Source organism: Schistocerca serialis, chromosome 4, assembly GCF_023864345.2.
Source record: "Schistocerca serialis cubense isolate TAMUIC-IGC-003099 chromosome 4, iqSchSeri2.2, whole genome shotgun sequence".
Taxonomy (NCBI): Eukaryota; Metazoa; Arthropoda; class Insecta; order Orthoptera; family Acrididae; genus Schistocerca; species Schistocerca serialis.
In genome coordinates this window covers 659,009,078-659,031,682 of record NC_064641.1, presented here as the reverse complement: position 1 = coordinate 659,031,682, position 22,605 = coordinate 659,009,078, and the positions used below count along the sequence as shown (strand labels likewise).

Below are 22,605 nucleotides of genomic sequence, written 5' to 3'. Positions count from 1 at the left end.
CACAGTCAACAATCAAGATGACAGCATTATCCTAGATAGACCACCGGGAAATAAATGTGGACATTATGTCAGCTGTTCATCAAGTGAGGAGTCTTGTAAATTTGTCTCTATCAAGTGACACTTCAGTATTTAGATACAGTTGTAAATACTCAGAACATTCCTATGGAAATGGATAGTAAAAAGTTAAGTAAATCTTCAGATCTATATCATAACAAAATGAATTAACGCAAGGGTAGTTCAATAAGTAGTGCCCCACACTTTTTTTCTCAGAACATACGGTGTATACATAAAGTCCTAGAACACTTTCAATTGTTTATTGCACAAGAACCAAACATTACGCAGACATCATACATATGTCATTTTGAAGAGAAACGGTGAAAGTTTTTTTTTTTCTTTTTTTTTCCATGTTTACCGCCACAGCATAGTTTGATAATTTGCCTATAGTCAGTGCTAGTCGCAAACATGACGAGTTTAGGTGTATAGCGAGCTGAATGTTGGAGTTCGACACATGATGGAGGAAGATTAAGGTTTAACATCTAATTAACATCGCCATCATTAGAGACAAAGCACATGCTTGGAATGTTTCAAGTATGGGGAAGAAAATCCAGCCATGGCCTCCTAAAGGAACCATCCTGGCAATTGTCTGGAGCGATTTAGGTAAATCATAGAAAACCAAATTCTAAATGGCTGGACACAGATTTAAGGCAACATCCTCTCAAATGTGAGTCCGGCGGGCCAACAAACTGCAACACCTCATTCAGTCATAGAAACACGAGTCGTGTGGGAATGAATATTGTCCTCTTGAAAGATGATGCAAGTATACTGTCTCGTGAGAACATTATGAAAGTTGCTACTCACCATGTAGCCGAGGTGCTGAGTCACAGACAGGCATAACAAAAAGACTACCAAACACATCAGTTTTTGGCCAAAAAGGCCTTCATCAGAAATGGATAAAACACACACACACACACACACACACACACACACACACACACACACACACAAATGCAACACACATGATCACAGTCTCTGGCTGCCCAGGTCTGGTCTCAGCTGCTGCAGACTGTGGTCATGTGTGGTTGAGTTGTGTTTGCATGCATATATATGTGTGTGTGTGTGTGTGTGTGTGTGTGTGTGTGTGTGTGTGTTGTCTAATTCTGATGAAGACCTTTCTGGCCAAAAGTTTCCTTGTTTCAGTTTTTTTGTTGTGCCTGTCTGCGACTCAGCTTCTCATCTTAACAACTATCCTTTCATAATATTGTCATTCTTCATCCTGGATTTTCCACACCTCTTGAGAAGCAGCACATGTGGACAGACAATGTGTGTGACATGCTACTGTGTGGTCACTTAACAACTCCCAGAGGGTGACCTGAAGTAGTACATGGTGGCTCCCCACACAATGACACTAGGATTAACACCAGCATCAATCAATCCATTATGGTGCCCTATAACCAGCGAAAGCCAGATTTGTGGTAGTGGTGGGGTCCTGTAGGCAGGTGCATGCCGAGTGCTGGAGGGGAAGTGTCGTTCAAACCGAAACCTACACACACATTTTTTTGGGGGCTGCAGGCAGGCACTGCAGGGCCGAGTGCTAGAGGGTAAGTGCTGTTCTAAACCAAAGTCTACACTCTTTCTTTCTTTTTTTTGTAAATATTGAGCGGGGACCCTCCACACCCACACTTACATGGTGATGATTCAAAAAAAGATCTCTCTCCTACTTTGGTTAGTATCTGAAAAGAATACCACCAAAAATGCAGCGATTTATTTTTGCCTGGCTTGTTAACCATTTGTAACTTTCAGGGAACTGTCATGAGTGGTGACCTTTGAGTAAAACCTACACATTTCTCTTGCTGCCATGTTAAAGTCTTCTTTTTTTGTTAAAACACAGCAGAGTTTGCAAGTCTCACCTCACTAACATGTTGTGCAGACACAATAGCGAGACAATTCTGAAACAGTGGTTTATTAACTTTTACTAAGTGAGGAGCTGTGGAAAAGTCAAGTCAGTATCTTAAGAAAAAGCACATCCTCAGTACAAAATAAATCTGTAATGTCTTCACTTATGTTGTTCCAGAACCCATATCATTTCTCATTTCACCAGCTATCAACGGCCCTTAAAAATAGCATTCTTTCATTGAAACAGTCTCTAATTACTGGAATAACATGGAAAATAATGAAGTTTTGCACAATAAACATATGGCAAAATATTCTCCTCTTTACATGCTATCATTTGCCAAAATCTCATTTTGATACTCTAATCATTCATGTAATACGAGTAATGTTGTCGATATTTCACTCTGGCTTTATCGCTGGCACAGAGCAACCGCCAACAGGTGTGCCACATCAGATCAGTTTTCTCGAGACCTCCATCGAAGTTTTTAATTCAATATGTTAGCTAAATTTCACATGCAGCAAAATCATAGCATTGCTTTTCATTGTAAGCTTTTGCGAATTTCACAGTGTCTTACTTCCATGTGAATGTCACAATAACTATGACCAATACCAAAATGATGGGCACATCACAAAAAACCTGCCAGATAAAGCTAAAAGTAATGCAAGAATGAGATTTTTTACGGAATAATTACTGTAAAACCATTTTGAGAAAGACTGCAGGGCATGCACCTCAAGTTTGTTATCGCCAACCGGTCAAAAGGTTGCAGACAGTGTTGGCTTCGTAGCAGTGTTGGCTTCCCCTTCCGAACAAATGAACGGACTCACCCAGCGCTTTGGGCAAAAAGTGGTCAATGCGCATCACCCGCCATATCCTGTGCAGACTCTAACAAATGCATTTCATCGCCCCCCCCCCCCCCCCCCACTATCACCACCACCAAAAAAAAAAAGAAGCGAGTGGGGGAGGAATCCACGAATCCATGTACCCCTTCTGTCTGTGTCCAGTGTACGAGAGGGTACCACACACAAACCAGAATAACACTGCCTGGGCAGAATTAGTGTAGAATGCATTTCTGCTGCTTGGCGTGTATAGCACAACTCATTGCCAGTTCAGTGCTGCCTGTGTTGTCAATGTGGCTCATCAATGTGGCTTGCTGATGTGGCTTCTTCTGTTCCCCTGCAGTGACTGTTTTGCTAGCACTGTTTTGTTCTTGTTTCGTTTTTTATGATGGCAAGTTTAAGTGAACAATGTGCACCTGTGAAGTTTTGTTTTCAACTTAGTAAAAATGCTGCTGAAACTGTTTTAATGTTGAAAACAACTTACCAAGATGACACTATGGGAGAGCCTCATGTGTGTGAGTGGTTTGCTCGATTTAAAAATGGCGACATGTCACTTTATGGGAAATCTCGTTCTCGACATCTATCAACTATTCAAATGGACAAAAATACTGAAAAAATTCGAAAGCTTGTGCTCACAGACTGACAACGGGGCACCTGACCCGGCTCCGTGCAATTCTTTTCTTTTTTATTTCCATGCGTGAAAAGGGGAATGGAAGGACACCAATTTGACTACTCTGGAAAAAAAAAAAAAAAAAAAAAAAAAAAAAAAAAAAAAAAAAAAAAGGGAAGAGCTGTCATCCATTTCTAAAGATGACCACAAAAAAAGTTTTGAAGAGTGAAAGCACCAGTGGGATAAATGTATTAGTTGTAATGGAGAATATTTTGAAGGGTTAATGTTGTTTCATAAACAGTTTGAAAATATATTGCTTTTAAAAAATAATTTGTTTTTTGAGTACCCCTAGTATATTGCATGGTCAAATGTGACATCATTTTTCAAAATGATTCTGCATTGTGTAACTGAAGTGGAATCTGGGAAGCAGCCTAATATTTACTTAAGTGGATGTGAAAAGTCTTCTAAAAACCACATCCGGGTTGGCCAGTGCACTGGCCTTGTCATTAAACTGCAAGGCAGATTCAATCCAGGACCAGCATTTCAAAATGCTCAGCTAAGGGATAGTACCAGCCTCTCTCTCCAAAACGCTGGCAGAATGTGCCCTCTCTTTTCAGTGGTACTATACTCGCTGATGATCAGGCTAGTACAGAACAAATGTTATCGCTGACAATGATGCAAAATCTCCCATCAACAGCCCATACTCCCCCAGTACAGCACCACTCCAAAGGTGTTAAGGTTAGACTTCTCATTGAGAAGGGAACAGGCACCTAAGTGTGAAGGCCGGGTCTGGAATAAAGTACTTGAAATGCAAGGTGCTGTTATGTCTATACAACAAAAAGAGATGTTCTCAGCAGTACTGTAACAAATTTTTCCAATTCAAAGTCTTGTGTGTACTGGATAATAAATGCTGAATACATATTTATTACTCATATACAGTATCTCCTGCAATTAAAACAATTATATTGTGTTATTAATAGTATCTGAAAATCAAATGTAATTTGAGTTGGGTCAGGGACTAGAGAGGGTGTCTTATATGGACAAACACAAATATTCTCTCTCTCTCTCTCTCTCTCTCTCTCTACCTCCCTCTCTCGTATTCTTCCATAACACCCAATGCCATTAAATGAATAAAATCTCCTCGGTATTAAAGTAGATTATCTCAAATAAAAATCACAGTGTTTTGGCTGCTGTCAGTGCCAATGACATCAGCATTAAATCTACTGATTGCAGCCAAAATGACTACAAAGATATCATTACATAAAACTGAATCTCGCCAAAAAGAATATCTACAAATCAATTTTAACATCAAATGGGAACTGCAACTCTAATAATTCAGACTTATGTGCAACAACAAATTCATAAATACCATAATAATATTACCTCATCACTTATTTCCCTTAGAATACTTGGTTTTAATTCTTGATGTTTGAAAAGTGTTCCTATAACAACACACGACTCCTCTTCATCTGGTTTCAACTGGAACAGTTTACGTATTGGTACACTGTCTCCTTTAAAAAAATAAATAAATAAAATAAAAAAATAAAAAAAAATAAAAATCAATATAGTGTTTAAACTAGGGCTCAAAAATCATGTTCAATGAATATACAAGACAACACTCCACCCAGTCAGTCTCTCTCTCTCTCTCTCTCTCTCTCTCTCTCTCTCTCTCTCTCTCTCAAAATTCAATATTTCAACAATGGTTAAACCCACTGTAACAGTATATGCAGTGCAACACAGCCCTGGCAGCACCTTGACAGCAACTATCACTAGATTTATTATGATTCCTGTGTATCTATGCACTTAGATAAGGCAATAATATTCACAAAATGTAGAGAAAGAAACAGATGCAAAAGAAAGCTACACTGATAATATTTTCGGTTGAGTGAATTCTCCATGTAATTCATCGTAAGATCACATACTGCGTTGCCTAAGTCTTTAAATGGCTTTTGGGCTTCATCCATACAGCAACGTTCCTTAACAAAAAAACCAACTATCTGTTTCGTCCATTTAAACTGAACTTAAATAACAATCTAAGTAAATTAACATATTTATTATATTATAATGTAAAAAAATCTCTCCTCCTATATTCTTATTTGGACTCTCTGTTATAAAATCATATAGGAGCTTAAACACTTTTGTGCCTTGAATTGCTTAATGAGTTTTAATGTTAATTGGCAATGGAATTCCAGAGCTCATCAGATGCTGTAATAGTTTTGTAGTTTCTTGAAAGCCGTACAGCTGAAGAAAATATGACTAATGTCTCCCAACTGCTGCATTCACATGAAGAAGATATGACTATGTTGACGTGGTAGACATGTTGCTGGAATCTCCTGTGATTGCAGCAAAGTTGTGCCATTGTCAACATAAAGTTTCTTTTCTATTTGCAGTTTTTGTACCAAGGATGTGATGGGAGCTTAGGCACCACTGTGGCATAGTGTCTCCCTTTCATTTCACATTACTGTTGGAGATTTTCATTGCATCGGGCCCTGATTATAGTCCTTATGGTATGAAGAATTATCATCAGATGGCACTTTGTCGTATTTCATTCAGAAAGTGTACACGCCTTCCTTGACCAGAGTATCTACTTTTCCATTTCCCTTTATTCCGCTATGCTCTTTCACCCATCACATTTTTGCCATCTTACTTACACATAAAAGCTGCTGCACTGCTTCTATAATCTGATATACTAGACAATTTTTGGTAGTGCTGACATCGTGTAGCGTTTTAACAGAACTGATGCTTAAAGTGAGTCTGATAAAATTATCTTCTTGCACTTCTTTTATGTACCAATAACCCTCAAAACCCGCTATGAGTTCTACAGTGAGTATGGACACAAATTCATGGAGCTTGAATTTGCCTCCTTGAATAGTCTTGCCACTTATGAATGCACTTACAGCCCTGTCTTTTTGTTTAGACCCATATATGTATATCTGTCTTAACAATGGCCATGCTGCTAAGCTGTCAGTTAAAATTTTCTTAATTGATGAACCTTGGCTGAATGGAATGCGGGTCTTGAAATTCAACTTCACTGAGGTATTAGCATAGGGCATGGTGAAGCAGATTCTATTTTGGGAAGTAACAACGTATTCCTGGAAAGATGAAGCATCGAAGTAAAATTCTGCTGAAGGTGTTAGTTTCTTCTTAATCAAATACCTTCCTGCATAACACTTTGTAATGTGGTATATAATCCTTGTTAACAAATTGTCAATTAAGAAGTGAAAACATTTCAAGAGGTGTTTGGCTGGTGTATTTCCCACTTAGTTTTAATGTCATTTCATTTACGTCCACCAGCAAAGCATTAGTTGGAGTCAATCTGAATGCTCCGATACAGACTCTGACAGCTTTATACTGGCACTTATGAGTTTCTCTAGTCTCTTTTGGTTTGCTGAACATTTGCAGATGCACCTTTATTCTATGTAAGTTCTTATCAGTGTGTAATGTGCGTTAATGCAGATTCTCGGGTCTGCTAACCAACAAATGCCAGTCACAGCACGAACAGTATTTAAGGCACCTTCACATTTTTTTAATTGTATGATTATTGTGACCTGATCATGTTACCTTATGATCAATGGAAAACCTATGTACTTGATCCCTCTTTTGACTGTGAATATAAAGGGTCCTAATCTTAAAACTTCTTGTTTCGTTAAGCCTACGTGTCGTACACATGCACAGCTGGTTTATGAGGTGATATGTTGAGGCAACTGTCATTCAGCCATTAACTGAACACTATCACAGCGTTATCCATCTGCTTATCCCTCAATAAAACTATTGCTACGAGTATACATACATAAATCATCTGCACACTGCAGTACTTGTACTCTTGGCTGAAAAACTGAATGCAGACATGACATAAATAGATTTAACAACAATGGTGACAATACCGAGCCTTGTGATAACCCTTTACTTGTTCTCATTGTTTCTTGTAAGTATCAGACGTCTTATCAGACAATAATCAGTGTAGCTTGATAATGAATGACTGCACATGTCACAATTCTTCAACTTATGTATCAATAGGGTCATAAGAACTGTATCATAGGCATTTGTGATATTTGTATACAGTGCTAGCAAATACTCATTGTCGCTGAATGCGAGCTGTTTATCAGTGACAAATGATAACAGCATTTTAGTTGCGCCATTACCCTTTCTACAACCTGTTTGTCCAGGGGCAGTGCTCATCAGTTCTCAATCCACCATCCTAATTTGTATTTAATCATCAATTCCAATGTCTTATAAACAAAACCTAGAAGAGTGATGGGCCTGTGTAATGAAGAACACTCAGGAGCCTTTGCCGTTTTATATCCTGATATGACCTGAGCAGTCTTCATTCCTGGTATACTGAATTGGTTGATTCGTATTTTATTTAAGATGTTCAACATATGAATTTGTCCATTCTCTAGTATGTGTTGAAGCATTGAATAATAAATGCTAGGCAGTCTTGTGGATGTACTGTTGCTCAAGTCAATTCCGATAGGGAAAAATTCCATGAGCTCATTTTTTCTGTTCCACAGCTTCTGGGGTCGAGTTGCATATGGAGTGGAAGGACCCACTGAGACATAAACCTGACTACCATAATCTAGCTGGACAAAACCAGAGCATGGTAAAGATGGAGACAAGCCGCACAGTCTACACCCCTCAATGTGTGGGCCAGGAGGCACAGAGCTTTAAGTTTTTGCAGGTACATAGTCTTCTGGTGCGAACATGGGGCAGTCACATAAGCTTTTTATCAAAACTAAGGCCCAAGAAACTGGATTGTGCTACAATATCTAGGTGCTGGTCACCTAAACAAATCCATGGATCGGGTCCATGGCAAAAATACATAATCCACGTTTTGGAGGGAGAAAACTGGAACCCGTGGGAGTGGGCCCATGCAATGGAAGAGGGCCCATTCAGAGGCCTGTCGTATGGCGTCTTGGAGCCAGCACTCAGCAGATGCTATCACCCAAGAGCTGCACCAGATGCAAAAATCGTTGGTATACAATGCTGGGGTAACCAGAGGCCCAACAGACTGTACAGCTTAACAAAGAACCCCGTGAGATGCTGTTCTCCTGAACCTGAGGGGTGCTAAATGAAGTGCCAAATCGAACCCGGAAGAGCCGGTGGGATAAAAACTCACGGATAAAAATCAGAAGGGAGTCGCAAAAAAACCACAGGCATGGAGTGTAACTAAAACGTAATGGCGGCAAATTGTGTCATATGTCTTATCTAGGTCAAAGAAGACCACGACAAGGTGCCGGCGGTGAGTAAAAGGCAATCAGATTGCTGTTTACAATCTGAGTAAATGGTCAGTTGGAGATCATCCTTCCTGAAAGCCACACTGACACGAGAATAATAGGCCATGAGATTCGAGCACCCAACATAATCGGAAGCTAACCATCCTGTCGAGCAGTTTAGGAAGTACATTGGTCAGCCTGATCAGGCGGTAGCTCTCAAGAGACATCGGGTTCTTCCAAGACTTAAGGATGGGGATAACTAAATGTCTCACCATTGTGAGGGGAACGCACTTATGAGGCAAATGCAGTTAAGACCCAAAGTAGATTTTGCCTCTGGGTAACGTCCAAGTGTTGGATCATCTGGTCGTGGATGGAATTTGCACAAGTAAACTACTGTTATGCACAGAGGCTCTCTTCTAGTGTCTGCCACCGGAGATGGTTGACCATCTCCGAAACATTTTCACACTTGCTAAATGAACTTGCGACAAAATGTGCTGTTCTACGTTTGATCGCCTCTATTTCCTCTATGAATCCTACCTAGTATGAATCCCAGACTGACACAATATTCAAGTACGAGGGTGGATCAAATATAAATGGGATTTTATTTTTTATTTAAATTCACTTATCGAAAAACTCATGGCAATTATAATTTATTTTTCCACATAGTCTCCTGCTTTGGAAATGCATTTGTCCCAGCGTATGGGCATCTTTTTTTTATACCCTCATCATAAAAAGAACTGGGTCGTGTCACCAGCCAGTTGTGCACGAAGTCTTCCACATTCTCGTCATCTTCAAATCATCGCCCTCCTAGAGCTTCTTTAAGCAGTCCAAATAAATGGAAATTGCAGGGCGATAAGTCCGGGCTGTAAGGACAATGATCAAGTATAGTCCAGTGCATTTCCTGTAGCTTGGAGACAGTTAAGGCTGCAGTATGGGGTCACGCATTGTCGTGGAGGACGACGATCTGTCGAATCAACTGGTCTCATCTTTTGTGGCGATATGCAACTCTCGCCTTGTTCAACAGTTCAGAGTAGTAAACAGCATTGATTGTGTGTCGCTCATGCAAAAAATCAATCAGAAAAATGCCTTGCTGATCGAAAAAAACGGTTGAAAGAACCTTGCCGGCTGACAGTCGAATCTTGGCTTTTTCTGATGCTGCCTCCCCTTTCCTCCGTCACTCCTTACTGGCTTGTTTGGATTCTGGAGTGTAGTGGTGAACCCACGTTTCATCGCAGGTGATGATCTGCCTAAAAAATGCATCCCCTTCTTCTGCAAACCTTGATGTAAGCCTCTGACAGACTTAAACGTGTCTCAACTTCAGATTTTCGGTCGAAAGTTTAGGGACCCATCTGGAACACACTTCACGGAAGTGTAGGTCATTTGTGATGATTGCTTGACAGCTCCCATAACTGATTCCAGCTTTTTGTGCAATTTCTGATACTATCACCCATCGATCGTTGTCAATAATGTCTTTAACCGCATGAATGTTCTTGTCTGTAATGCTGGTCCTAGGATGGTGATCGTGTTGCTGATTTTCCACACGTTCTTGTCCTTCCTTGAACTTTTTACGCCAGGCAAACACATGCGTCTTTGATATTGTTTTATCATCGAACTGCGCAGTCAATCTTTGGCAAATTTCCTTCACAATCAAGAAATTTGATAGTTATGCCTTGCACAATGGAGGGGTGCACCTGTTGCTCAGACATCGTGAACGTTACTGGCGAAACGGCGAGAAATATCTAACAGCACGCTCTCCTCACTTCTAATGGTCCCGCCTAAGCATAGCAGACACACGTGGACAGTCCTACCTCCTTCCTAAGGACTCTTCCAATGAATCTCAGTCCAGGATCTGCTTTAGCTGCAATTAGTTTTACATGGTTGTTCCACTTTAAATTGCTCCGTAGACACACTCCCAGATTTTTATGGATCTGCGATCATGTAATTACAAAATAAAATCAAATGGCACTTCTTGTAAAACTTCCTTTATTATAACAAAAGTCTTGATATCATTTTAATTTTGTACACTTCTTGAGTGGTGATTATTACATTGTGGGATGTGCACTTGCAAATTCATCGACATAATTCCAGAGTCAATTACAAAAAAAATTGTAAATTCTGTATTTCACTTATTATGTTAAATGATGCTCCTTGCGAGACACTGAATGAGAAACCTATTTGTCTTGCTCACAACACTATACGAGCAAAGTGATAATTATTCCAAATTATTCCTTGTAGCAATAATGAGCAAATTACCTTTTCTCCAGCGTCCCAGGATTTCTCAAAATGTCAAAGACGAAAAGATGCATAGCTACTATCCAACAAAAAAGCCATAGGGAGAGATAAATAATTTATCAAAATCAGGGATATGTGACCCACCAAGAAGAAAGGAAGAAAGACTAGCATTTAACATCCCACTGACATCAAGCTCATTACAGGTGGGGCACTAGCTCAGACTGTTCCCAGGATGGAGAAGGAACAATCCCAAAATCTACCCACAACAGTTTAGGGAAATCACAGAAAACCTAAACCTGGGTGACTGGATGGGCACTTGAACTTTGGTTCTCATGTATGCGAGTCCAGTGTACTAACCACCGGGCCGCCTCAATCGGTGTGACCCACCAACTATTCCTACATTTCCAAATGAAATAGGTCATATCCACACCAAGAAACTGATATTTGTTTCAGAAAAACCACAGGCATGTCCTGTAAACACATTGCAAGACACTTCCAAATTTATCAAAATTCAAAAAGAGCAGATTCGACAATATTTAATAGTTCATTTACAGTTGATTCCTAAGCATTCAGAAAAATATAAATACTTGAGGACAACGGCACTCATGCATTTCAGCAGGGGAGCATACTTGCATCCTTTAATGGATAAAAAAAAATCACAAACCCTATTAAAACAAGATACATTATTTATTCATTTCAACTGGGGGTACTACTGTCTGTTGGAATACTTGTCTCACCTGATAATATAGGGAAATCACTTGCTGCTAATACAATGTATTCTAGCTCTTGCGAGGAGAAAAAGCTGAACCATAAGGTCCTCCTGACAACTCTTTTTGATTGAAGAATGTCCATCAACACCCACATCTCCTATAGTAGACTACTCATGAACTCTATTAGTACAACTTCTCTATTAACAGGACATAATTTATCACAGAACACTGCTGCTAAGTGAGTACGGTATACATGGAATACATACTTCAGCGAGTCACTTTGACGTTTTTTTAAGGATGCAAAAAAGAGAGCTGAGAACTAGGAGTTCCTCTTGGAGAAAGGCCAATAAAATACGCCGTAGACACAATGGAGGTCCCGAACTAAAGGGTAAATGTCCTTCACCATATTACTACAATGGATAAAAAGTGAACACAGTAGACAGGATGTGCGTCATACACTGAAACGGCTGATAACCCAGACGGCAAACATATATTAGAACGTAAATGGGTAAAGAAAGGGCATTCAGCAGGAAACTGCGAACCATCAAAGGTTGACGACAATGAACATAAAGTGGTGGGGAACCACCACTTACAAATGGTGATGGCTAAAACAACAGTGGTATGCAACCTAGCTGAAATGATCTCCTTGCAACGACAGGGCCGAGAGGAGGTCGACGAAGGTGCAGGGAGAGGCTTTATTCCCCGGAGCTTGTTCCCATGAAGGGAAGACTAATGGTGACGACAAAATGATACCACCTGCTGAAGGACGGCAACACGGAGAACATCAGTAGGAATGGAAGAACAAATGGGCCGAAGTAGGAGAACTGGTCTTGTCAGCAGCCTGTTTCCAGTCAGAATGACGTGTCCTGGAACCCACATAAACATCAGAGAGGCTCCCTCAAGAGTGATCAAGTGGAAGGTTTATTCGACCCATTGCACTAAGGGATGGAATTTGTACAGCACACAGAGGCTCCGAAGGACACAGAGAGAATCAAAGCAGATGACACAACTGCAAATCCTGTGTCGTTGGACATACTGCGTAGCCTGAAACAGGCTCCGCTATAAATACTAAGCAGTGTTCCAGAAACCCATACCAAAACTAATTGGTGCCAACGATTAAGACACCCAACACCATGGTGAGTCCAAGAGCCATCAGTGTACACAAAGGTACTATTGCTAAATTTCATGCAAAGATGGAGAAACTTACAGAAATAGATCAAATGTGGGGTAGTTTCTCTAGAAAGTGAATGAAGTCCAAGGTGAACATGGGCTACTGCACGAAACCAAGGTGGTGACAGGCTCACACCCATCAGGAAAATGGCAGGTAGCTTGAAGTCAAGTTGCTGGAGCAATAGGCAAAAGCAGGCGAAAGCAAACTCCAGGAGATAGCAGAGAAGAGGGATGCGCTCCATACTGGTGATCAAAAGTCACTGAAGGAGGCGGCATACAATGAGTGGGCGGGCATGGTAGACAAATAGCACGCATATCTGCTGAAGAGAACATCACGTTGGTATGACAGTGGTAGTTTGACAGCTTCTGCATTGAGACTCTCAAGCAGGCTTATGCAAAAGGCACTAGTGGCAAAATGGAACCATGGTGGTGGATTGTATTTACACAGTGTAAGATCAACAGATGTGCTGATGCATAAAGGAAGCATCCATAGTCTAGTTTCAATATGGACAAGGGATTGGTACATATGGTTGAGGGTGGTCTGATCCATTCCCCAGGAACTACCGCATAGGACACGTAGGACAGTGAGGGACTGAGTGCAGTGGCCAGCCAGGTAAGGCTCGTGGGAGGACGGACCAAAAAAGTTTTCTATCAAAGCGCCCAAGAATTTCGTAGTTTTAGCAAACGGAGGAGCAACAGGCCCTAGATGTAAAGACAGTGGAAGAAGTTCTTTGCACCGCCAGAAGTCAAACTGTTTTGTCAATGGGAAAGCAAAAGCCACTGTCGATACTCCATGAGTAAAGATGATCAAGACATCACTGAAGGTACCGGTCAAGATAAAAAGTCTGTGGAAAACTGCAATACATCACAAAATCGTCAACAAAAATGGAGCCAGAGATGCCCGGCAGGAGGCAGGCCATAACAGGGTTAATGGCTATAGCAAAGAGGCTATAGCACGACGGACCCCTGAGGCACCTCATTTTCCTGAATAAAGATGTCCAACACAGCAGAACCTACACCTACCCTGAAAACTCTGTCTTTTAAAAATTCCTGAAGGAAACAGGGCAAGAGGCCTCCGAAGCCCCACATGTAGAGAGTACAGAGGATACCAGCCTTCCAGCGGATGTCATAGGCTTTCTCCAAATCAAAAAACATGCCCAGTCTGGTACTTCCGCAGAAATACATTCACATAACATGGGTTGAAAAAGTGCCAAGATGGCCTGCAAAATGGTGCACTTGAAATCCACATCGTGCTGTGGTTAGTAAATTCTGAGACCCTAGCCACCATACCAGCCAGGCATTAATCATACGTTCTGTCACCTTGCAAACACAGCTGGTGAGAGAAATGTGGCGTATCTAGGGAAGGTGTTTGTCATTACCGAGCTTAGGCATGGGTATGACAGTGGCTTTACATCAGCATCTGGGAAAGTGTCATCTGCCCAGATGTGATTGTACATATGAAGCAGAAAGAGCCTGCCTGCAATAGAAAGGTGCTGCAACATCTGAATGTGAATATCGTCCAGCCCTGGAGCGGGAGATAGAGATGATCTAGCTCCCTCATAGTAAAACCAGCATTGCAGCATTCAAGATTCTGAGAGGAGAAGGGTACCACCAGAGCCTCCTCCACTCGTTATGAGTGAGAGTGGATGGAGTTCAAAACCCCGTAGAATATCAGCCTAATGTGTTGGAGATGGCAATGAAGTCCACAATGACATCATCTGCTATGGTCATGCTGGAAACTGGGGAATGGACGTTGGTCCTAGACAGCCGTCGGAAATTGGCCCACATGGCAGCAGATGGAGTGGAACTCTTAAAAGAACTAGTAAATGAAATCCAGCTAGCTTTTTTGCTATCCCGAAGAATGGAATGACACTGTGAACGCAACTGTTTATAACGAATACAATTCACCATTGTAGGACTTTGGTTAAAAACATGGAGAGCACGCCTTCGCGCATCAATTGTGTCGCGACACGCCTCAGTCCACCAAGGGACTGGGACATGGCACAGTAAAGTGAAGTGCGAGGTATGGAACGTTCTGTGGCAGTAAGGATAATGTTTGTAAGGTACTCTACCTTGTCATCACAACTGGGAAAATATTATTTGTCAAAGGACGCCAGGGTTGAGTAAAGCTTCCAGTTGGCCTTACAAAGCTGCCAAATGGGTTTACACGTAGGTGGGATAGGAGGCAGCAATTGGATAGCACACAGGAAATGGTCAGAGATAACGTACCACTGAAGATGATGTGCAAGCTGGGCAGTGCAGAATGAGAGGTCTAAATGGGGATAGGTGTGCATGGAGTCGCCAGTGTTAAGGCAGATGAGGTTCAGTTGATTGAGAAGGTCAGCCAAGAGAGCACATCGACATGCTCTGGAAGAGCCCCAAAGGGGATGGTGTGCATTGAAGTCATCAGGCAGCAAAATGGGGTGAGGGAGTTGACCAATAAGCTGGAGGAAGACTGCCCTGGTGACACCGAATCACAATGCACAGAGAAAAGGTGAAGCAAGCAACAAAAATGTGGACTACAAAAGCTTGCAACCAGGTGTTCAGTGAGATGATTCAACTATGAACAATATCCCTGATGAGCAGCTTGACTGCTCCATGAGATGAAATGCCATCCTTGAGGGAAAGTCAAAGCAGACCAGAAAGAAATGCGAGAAATCAAAGTGGTCGTGAAGACACGATTTTGTTTTCTTGAGGCAGAACACAAGGGGATGCTGTGATTCCAACAGCATCCATAATTCTTCCTTGTTGGATCAAATTCTGCGAACTTTCCATTGGAGGAGAGTCACGATGGGGAAAGGGGAGGCGGGAAAAAATGAAAGGTTGTCAGCTCGAAGACTTCCTTCGAAGACTTATAGCTACAGGCCACAGAGGCTGGAGGACTCAGTTCCACGAAATCTACAGACATGTCGGCAGTCTCTCTGGGTCGGGCTGTGGATTTCAGCGCAGAAAAATGGTTGGCAGTGCGCACCAGTGAAATGGAGATCAGCCAATCAAGAGTATCACAGAGTGACACCGTGGAAGAGGATCTCCAAGTTGGTGAAGGAGAAGACTGTTTGTCTTTGATTTCTTTGAGCCTTTGCAGGTGGCAAATAAAGATTGTGATGTCTGTTGGCAGAGGGACATAAAAAGTCTTCACAAGAGTATTCCTTCTGTCCCTTCCAACCTGACGATCATGTAGCAGGTGATGTCACCACTGAAGGTGAAGATTTGATGGCTTGTTGCGCAACTGGAGGAGAAGGGGATGAGGATGCTATCATGACACTGGGTGATTTGACAACTGCAGTGCTAAATTTGAGGTCTCAAGTCTGCATGGCCAAGTCCTTTGTGGAGCGAGACATAGCAAGAACGGTACTCTAACTACCAGATGGTACAACACAGGGCTTTCGATTACCCAACAACTTGCAAGTGACATGGTAAGGCACTTCTTTTTCCTTCATTCGGATCTCCTGGACAGCTTGCTCATCAAGATATGCAGGACTTTCTCAGAAAGAGGCTGCATGGTTGCCACATCAATTGATGCAGCAGGGATGAGGTTGGTTGGTTGGTTGTTTCGGGGAAGGAGACCAGACAGTGAGGTCATCGGTCTCATCGGATTAGGGAAGGACGGGGAAGGAAGTCGGCCGTGCCCTTTGAAAGGAACCATCCCGGCATTTGCCTGGAGCAATTTGGGGAAATCACGGAAAACCTAAATCAGGAAGGCCGGACGCGGGATTGAACCGTCGTCCTCCCGAATGCGAGTCCAGTGTCTAACCACTGCGCCACCTCGCTCGGTGCAGGGATGAGGTGGGCAATCACCCTTGTGATCACCCCTACCACAAGTAACACGTTTGACATGTTTCGACAGGACATTCAAGTGTGGTTGTTGACAGGGCATCAGGCGAGGAACGCACAGTCAACTGTGTGCTTTGCTCTTTAGTGGAAGCACTACTCTATTAAACTTGAGGAAAAGAGTGTGTGAAGGTAGTAAAGTTAATCAACCTTTTTCATTATCCAATGGACTAAAGTGACGCCCTGATCAGAGAAATAAGCTGGATTTCTCCCACAGTCAAACCATCAAGGAGCCTAGTGTTAACAACACTATGCGAAGAATTCAGTATTCGATGGGCCTCGACATGAACTGGATAGCCATGGAGGAAAAAAGCTGCAAGCAGTTGTTGGGCTTGAAAATTATAATTGGTCTCCAAAAGCAAATCAACATTGCAGGTACTGGAGCAGGATTTTACAGGACCTGCAACTGCACTGACACCTTCCTGAATAATAAATGGATTAACTGTAGCAAAGGACTGACCATCTTCACTATGTGATACCACATGGAACTGAGGTGCAGCTGGGAGATTCTTGGAATTTTTAGCCTCATTCTGTTTATATTTAGTAGACGTAGTCTGAGATGGTGATTGGCTCATTGTGAGAAAATCTCCCATGATTGACAGCATCTCCAATGGCACACTCCTTCCAACTGGGGTCCCCGCACCCCTTTCAGAGGGGACTCGCCTGCCTTAGGTGATTGTTCACACCACAGGTCACATCTCCTGAACTTCTGACAGAGGGACCAATCGGCAATTTAGGAAGGTCACAGCTCCGCCAATCACCCCTCCCTGGGCCTGGCCTGTACCAGAGGGTATGTGCAAACCCCACCTGTAGACCCAGGGCTGGAAATTACACACTACCCAGTAACCTGTTATGTGTCAGACATGTGAGCTGGCCTTCAAGAACACAGAGGGAGGAAGAAGAAACAAAATGGAACCTTAAACACCGAAGCTGGCGAAGGATAAGAGATGGAGAATGAAGAAAGAAAGAAAAAACAGTGGAAGCCCTTCTCTGATGTCAGGTTCAGAACATGTTCCCAAAAATCCCCCGACATGTTCCCCAAGGGAGGCAAAAAAGGATAGCAGGTAGATAGACATGCAGCATGGAAAGGGAAAAGGTGCTGCAAAGGCTGGGGCCCTATAGTAGCTAAGCACAAACTCACTGAAGAGTGGTGAGCCCACTGAGGGAGAGGGAGTCACTTCATGACAAAGTTAATGTGGAAACTCATTTTTCATATCTCTCTGAGTTATTCCACATCATCTAACCTAGAGGTGCCACCCTGCCCATCTTAAATTTTATTGAAATATGCAGAGTGTGTGTCCGCCTGCTTAGCCGAGTGGTAACATGCTTACCTCCCAGGCAGCGGGCCCAGGTTTGATTCACGGCCAGGTTGGAGATTTTCTCCGCTCATGGACTGTGCGTTGTGTTGTCCTCATCATCATTCCATCCTCATCACCAGCACGCAAATCGCCCAATGTGGCGTCGACTGAAATAAGACTTGCACTTTGTGGGCGAACTACCCCAAACTGAGCCTCCCAGCCAACAATGACATACGATCATTTCATTTTTTTGTAGAAAATGTACTCAGGTGACCTGAATGCACACCAGCCAAGTTTTAGCTCTATCTATATACACAAGAGCCATATTCTTCATAACTGGCAATGTGAAAATATACTCAGATTTGGCAAGTCATTTTTTCTGACCTAATAAAGTATGTTAACATAGCTCTTCATCATGAAACAAATTTTTGGGCACAAAACTTTACATGACCAGAAAGCAATGGCCACAGTACAATCTCTCTTCAACCTTGGGCGAAATTTTGCCCACATTTTAACAAGGGATAACTAGTAAGTAAAAGGCACCTGAACCACAAGCATTTGCCAATGCATCATCTGCTTACCACTCGGGAAATTACTTAATTAGGAACTTTCCTACAAATATAGTCTTTAAGTTATCGGCCTTTAAATATAGCAAAAGTTGGTGCCAAATTTTGCCTATATTTCATGCATTATATCTTAAAATTAATGTCATTCATTTTACAATCATTTATGTCAATGGAAAGATTTTATTTTAGTCTGCCACAAACATCTGTTTGTATTCTGTTGTCATTTCAGTTAAAAGTGCATGACTTTATTTGTTTTACCAGTAGGCATACCTTTACACACTGTTTGTTAATTCAGTGTCCATTAAAATTCCTGTCTCCTGTTTCCTCTAGAATATGTTTTTCAAACAATGGAGCCTGTTAAGTTCAATGTTGGAATGAAACAACAAGTTCAGTATTTCGAGGTGTGTTACTGCTTCCATAGTAGTGACTTAAAACTTGTCACAGATATACGAGGGCAGTTCAATAAGTAATGCAACACATTTTTTTTCTCGGCCAATTTTGGTTGAAAAAACCGGAAATTTCTTGTGGAATATTTTCAAACATTCCCGCTTCGTCTCGTATAGTTTCATTGACTTCCGACAAGTGGCAGCGCTGTACGGGGCTGTTAAAATGGCGTCTGTAACGGATGTGCATTGCAAACAACGGGCAGTGATCGAGTTTCTTTTGGCGGAAAACCAGGGCATCTCAAGATATTCATAGGCGCTTGCAGAACTTCTATGGTGATCTGGCAGTGGACAAAAGCATGGTGAGTCATTGGGCAAAGCGTGTGTCATCATCGCCGCAAGGTCAAGCAAGACTATCTGATCTGTGCACAGCTGTGACTCCTGCAATGGCGGAGCATGCGAACACACTCGTTCGAGATGATCGACGGATCACCATCAAACAACTCAGTGCTCAACTTGACATCTCTGTTGGTAGTGCTGTCACAATTGTTCACCAGTTGGGATATTCAAAGGTTTGTTCCCGCTGGGTCCCTCGTTGTCTAACCGAACACCATAAAGAGCAAAGGAGAACCATCTGTGCGGAATTGCTTGCTCGTCATGTGGCTGAGGGTGACAATTTCTTGTCAAAGATTGTTACAGGCGATGAAACATGGGTTCATCACTTCGAACCTGAAAGAAAACGGCAATCAATGGAGTGGCGCCACACCCACTCCCCTACCAAGAAAAAGTTTAAAGCCATACCCTCAGCCGGTAAAGTCATGGTTACAGTCTTCTGGGACGCTGAAGGGGTTATTCTGTTAGATGTCCTTCCCCATGGTCAAACGATCAACTCTGAAGTGTATTGTGCTACTCTTCAGAAATTGAAGAAACGACTTCAGCGTGTTCGTAGGCACAAAAATCTGAAGGAACTTCTCCTTCTTCATGACAACGCAAGACCTCACACAAGTCTTCGCACCCGAGAGGAGCTCACAAAACTTCAGTGGACTGTTCTTCCTCATGCACCCTACAGCCCCGATCTCGCAACGTCGGATTTCCATATGTTTGGCCCAATGAAGGACGCAATCCGTGGGAGGCACTACGCGGATGATGAAGAAGTTATTGATGCAGTACGACGTTGGCTCCGACATCGACCAGTGGAATGGTACCGTGCAGGCATACAGGCCCTCATTTCAAGGTGGCGTAAGGCCGTAGCATTGAATGGAGATTACGTTGAAAAATAGTGTTGTGTAGCTAAAATATTGGTGAATAACCTGGTGTATTTCAATGCTGAATAAAACAACCCCTGTTTCAGAAAAAAAATGTGTTGCATTACTTATTGAACTGCCCTCGTAGAAACAATGATATGGTGGTGAAAGATGATCAGTTAAATCAAGTGAGTGATTCCATGTCAAGTGGCCTAATTTTAGACACGGTCCTCATTCATTCAGCCATCTTAGATTTTGTTCATATGTAGTGTGCAGATTTGCTTAATGAACGAAGAAAGACCTGTAAATTTCTGGCACTCAAATTTCAATATTTTGTGAGCAAGGACCTCTTAAGTGAGGGGTGTACAAATGTCCTGGTAACATTTCAAATATTTCAACCACATACAAAGTGCTGTAATTCAGTGGATAATAGTAGTAAAGCTGGTTTGTGGGGATCTCTCTTCTGAAAGTAAATAAACAACTTATTGCAGCAAAATAGCCATTATAGTTATACATTAGATTACAATCATTTGAGAGTGAATTACAAGGATGTATTGAGGGTCTGCATAACTCTTAGTAGTAGATTACATTCAGTGCAGGTATTATAACAGATTATCAGTTAAACCATTTATTGTATAGTCTCTAATTGATCTGGTCCTCTTGTTGCATATTTCTATATGGTATCTCTCACAAGACTGTCCACATAGTGAACACTTGCAAAGGTTTGACGGTTCATGGTATGTTGTATTTGCACAAATTTCATGGTGGAATCCGTGTACTGCGAGTCTTGTAAGTATGTGTCTCATCTTAAAATTTGTTACTGTCTAAGTGTGGTCGATCATGGCCCTGGATCCATAGAATTCCGTTAGTACTTCCTCTCTTTTCTTGAGTAGTGATCTTAGTTAGTTCTCCGATGCTGATGTGATGGGAAGTAAGAACCTTGTCCTTAGATCCTCTATGAGGAAAGATTCTCGGGCGAGAAGGTAGACTAATCTTGATCTTGTAGTTTTTGCTACCCCTAATGCTCTTTTGATATAGGTTGCTTTTACTCTTTCCAATGTTTCTAAGTTCTTTTCATTTAGGTGTATTCATATGATTTCTATCCCATGAACCAGTATCGGTATTATTTTTTATTTGAAGAGTGCCATAGCTGTGTCTAGATTTAGTGTTCTGATGGAACTTATTTCGTTTATCACTCTGATGGCTTGTGTCGCTTTCTCTGTTGTGTGTTTAGTGAAGCACTTTGCGGACGGCTGGAGTATTATCCCTAGATATTTGTAATCTTTTGTGATAGATATTTGCTTTCCTTGTAGTGCAATTCTTGTAGTTTTTGGGATTTGCCCGCCTTGTCTGAATACCATCATTTCCGGCTTGTCGGTGTTGATTACGTGCTTGTGTTTTGTGCACCATTTTTCCACATCTTCTATAGTCTCCTGTAGTTTCTTTACGTTTTTTGAGCCTATCACAATGTCGTCCGCGTAGGCATATGCTTCGACATCTTCGTCTTGAGCGATTTCCATAATGTCCTTTGCTGCCAGAATGAACAGAAGCGGGCTTAGTGGGTCTCCTTGGAGTACTCCGTTTGTTTGCCTTATTGGTTCAGACAGGTCGAGGTTGTCCAAGATCCTTATCTCGTTCCATTCATTTATGGAGTTTATGATCCTCGTCCAGACGCTGTCTCTTCCCAGGGTTTCGTCGAGCATCCTTTTTACTAATGATCGATCGAGGAGGTCGAAGGCCTTTGTGAAGTCTATGAATACAGCATAATATTTTTGCTTCTTATCGATGGTTTCCCATATGTTTTTTAAAAGCAGCTCCACTGCTGTGATAATGGATCTTTCTTCCCTGAACCCGAATTGAGATTCTGGGAGGTGGTCTTCCAAAGTGTGTCTTATTCTTCCTGTGATTAGTTTTGTGAATACCTTAAAAGGGATGTTTTCCAAGGCTATTCCTCTGTATTTGTTTGTGTCCTTTGGGTCGCCCTTCCCTTTGTACATTACCCTTACTATTGATTTTCTCCACTGGTCTGGGATTTTTGCTGTTTCAATGCATTTGTTATAAAGTTTTGTCCATGTTGGTGCTAGCAGATGGGCTGTGTCTTTAAGGTATTCATTGTAAAGCATGTCCGGTCCCACTGCTTTCTTCCTTTTTGTTGATTCAATAATGTTTCGGACCTCATTTGGAGTGAGTGGGGACCAGGCTGGCATCTCTTGCGGTGTGAGCTCTTGACTTGCTACCTGTGCTCCTTCTCTACCATCTTTGTTGAGAATGTCTTTGAAATGTCTCGTCCATTCTTCAATGCTTATATAGTATGACTGTGCCTGCTTTCAGGGGCGGATTGCAATGAATGGATCTCTCCTGGCTTCTTCGGCTAGTCTTCTTCCCTGTGTGCCATTCTCTTCTCCCTTGTTAGTGTTTTGTAGTATCTTCTTTTCTCAGCGTATGTTTGTAGTAGTGAGTGATTATCTGTGTCCGTTTTTTGTCGGTGTAAAGCTTGGAGTACTTCTTTTCTTTGCTGATAACACTCTTGATCGAACCATGGTTTAGCTCTTCTCACTTTCCTTTACTTCTGAAAGTAACCAGTGAATCTTGAACATGAATGAGCACTTGCACTAGCATAC

General features: G+C 42.0%; 1 protein-coding gene across 1 annotated transcript in view; it reads right to left on the bottom strand.

Moving 5' to 3' along the window:
* LOC126475521 (DNA polymerase delta subunit 2) overlaps nucleotides 1-22,605 on the bottom strand; it is a 107,194-nt gene that overhangs the window by 65,945 nt on the left and 18,644 nt on the right. Inside the window, 1 exon segment of the mRNA XM_050103451.1 lies at nucleotides 4,721-4,848. Within this exon segment, the coding sequence (XP_049959408.1) occupies nucleotides 4,721-4,848 (128 nt within the window).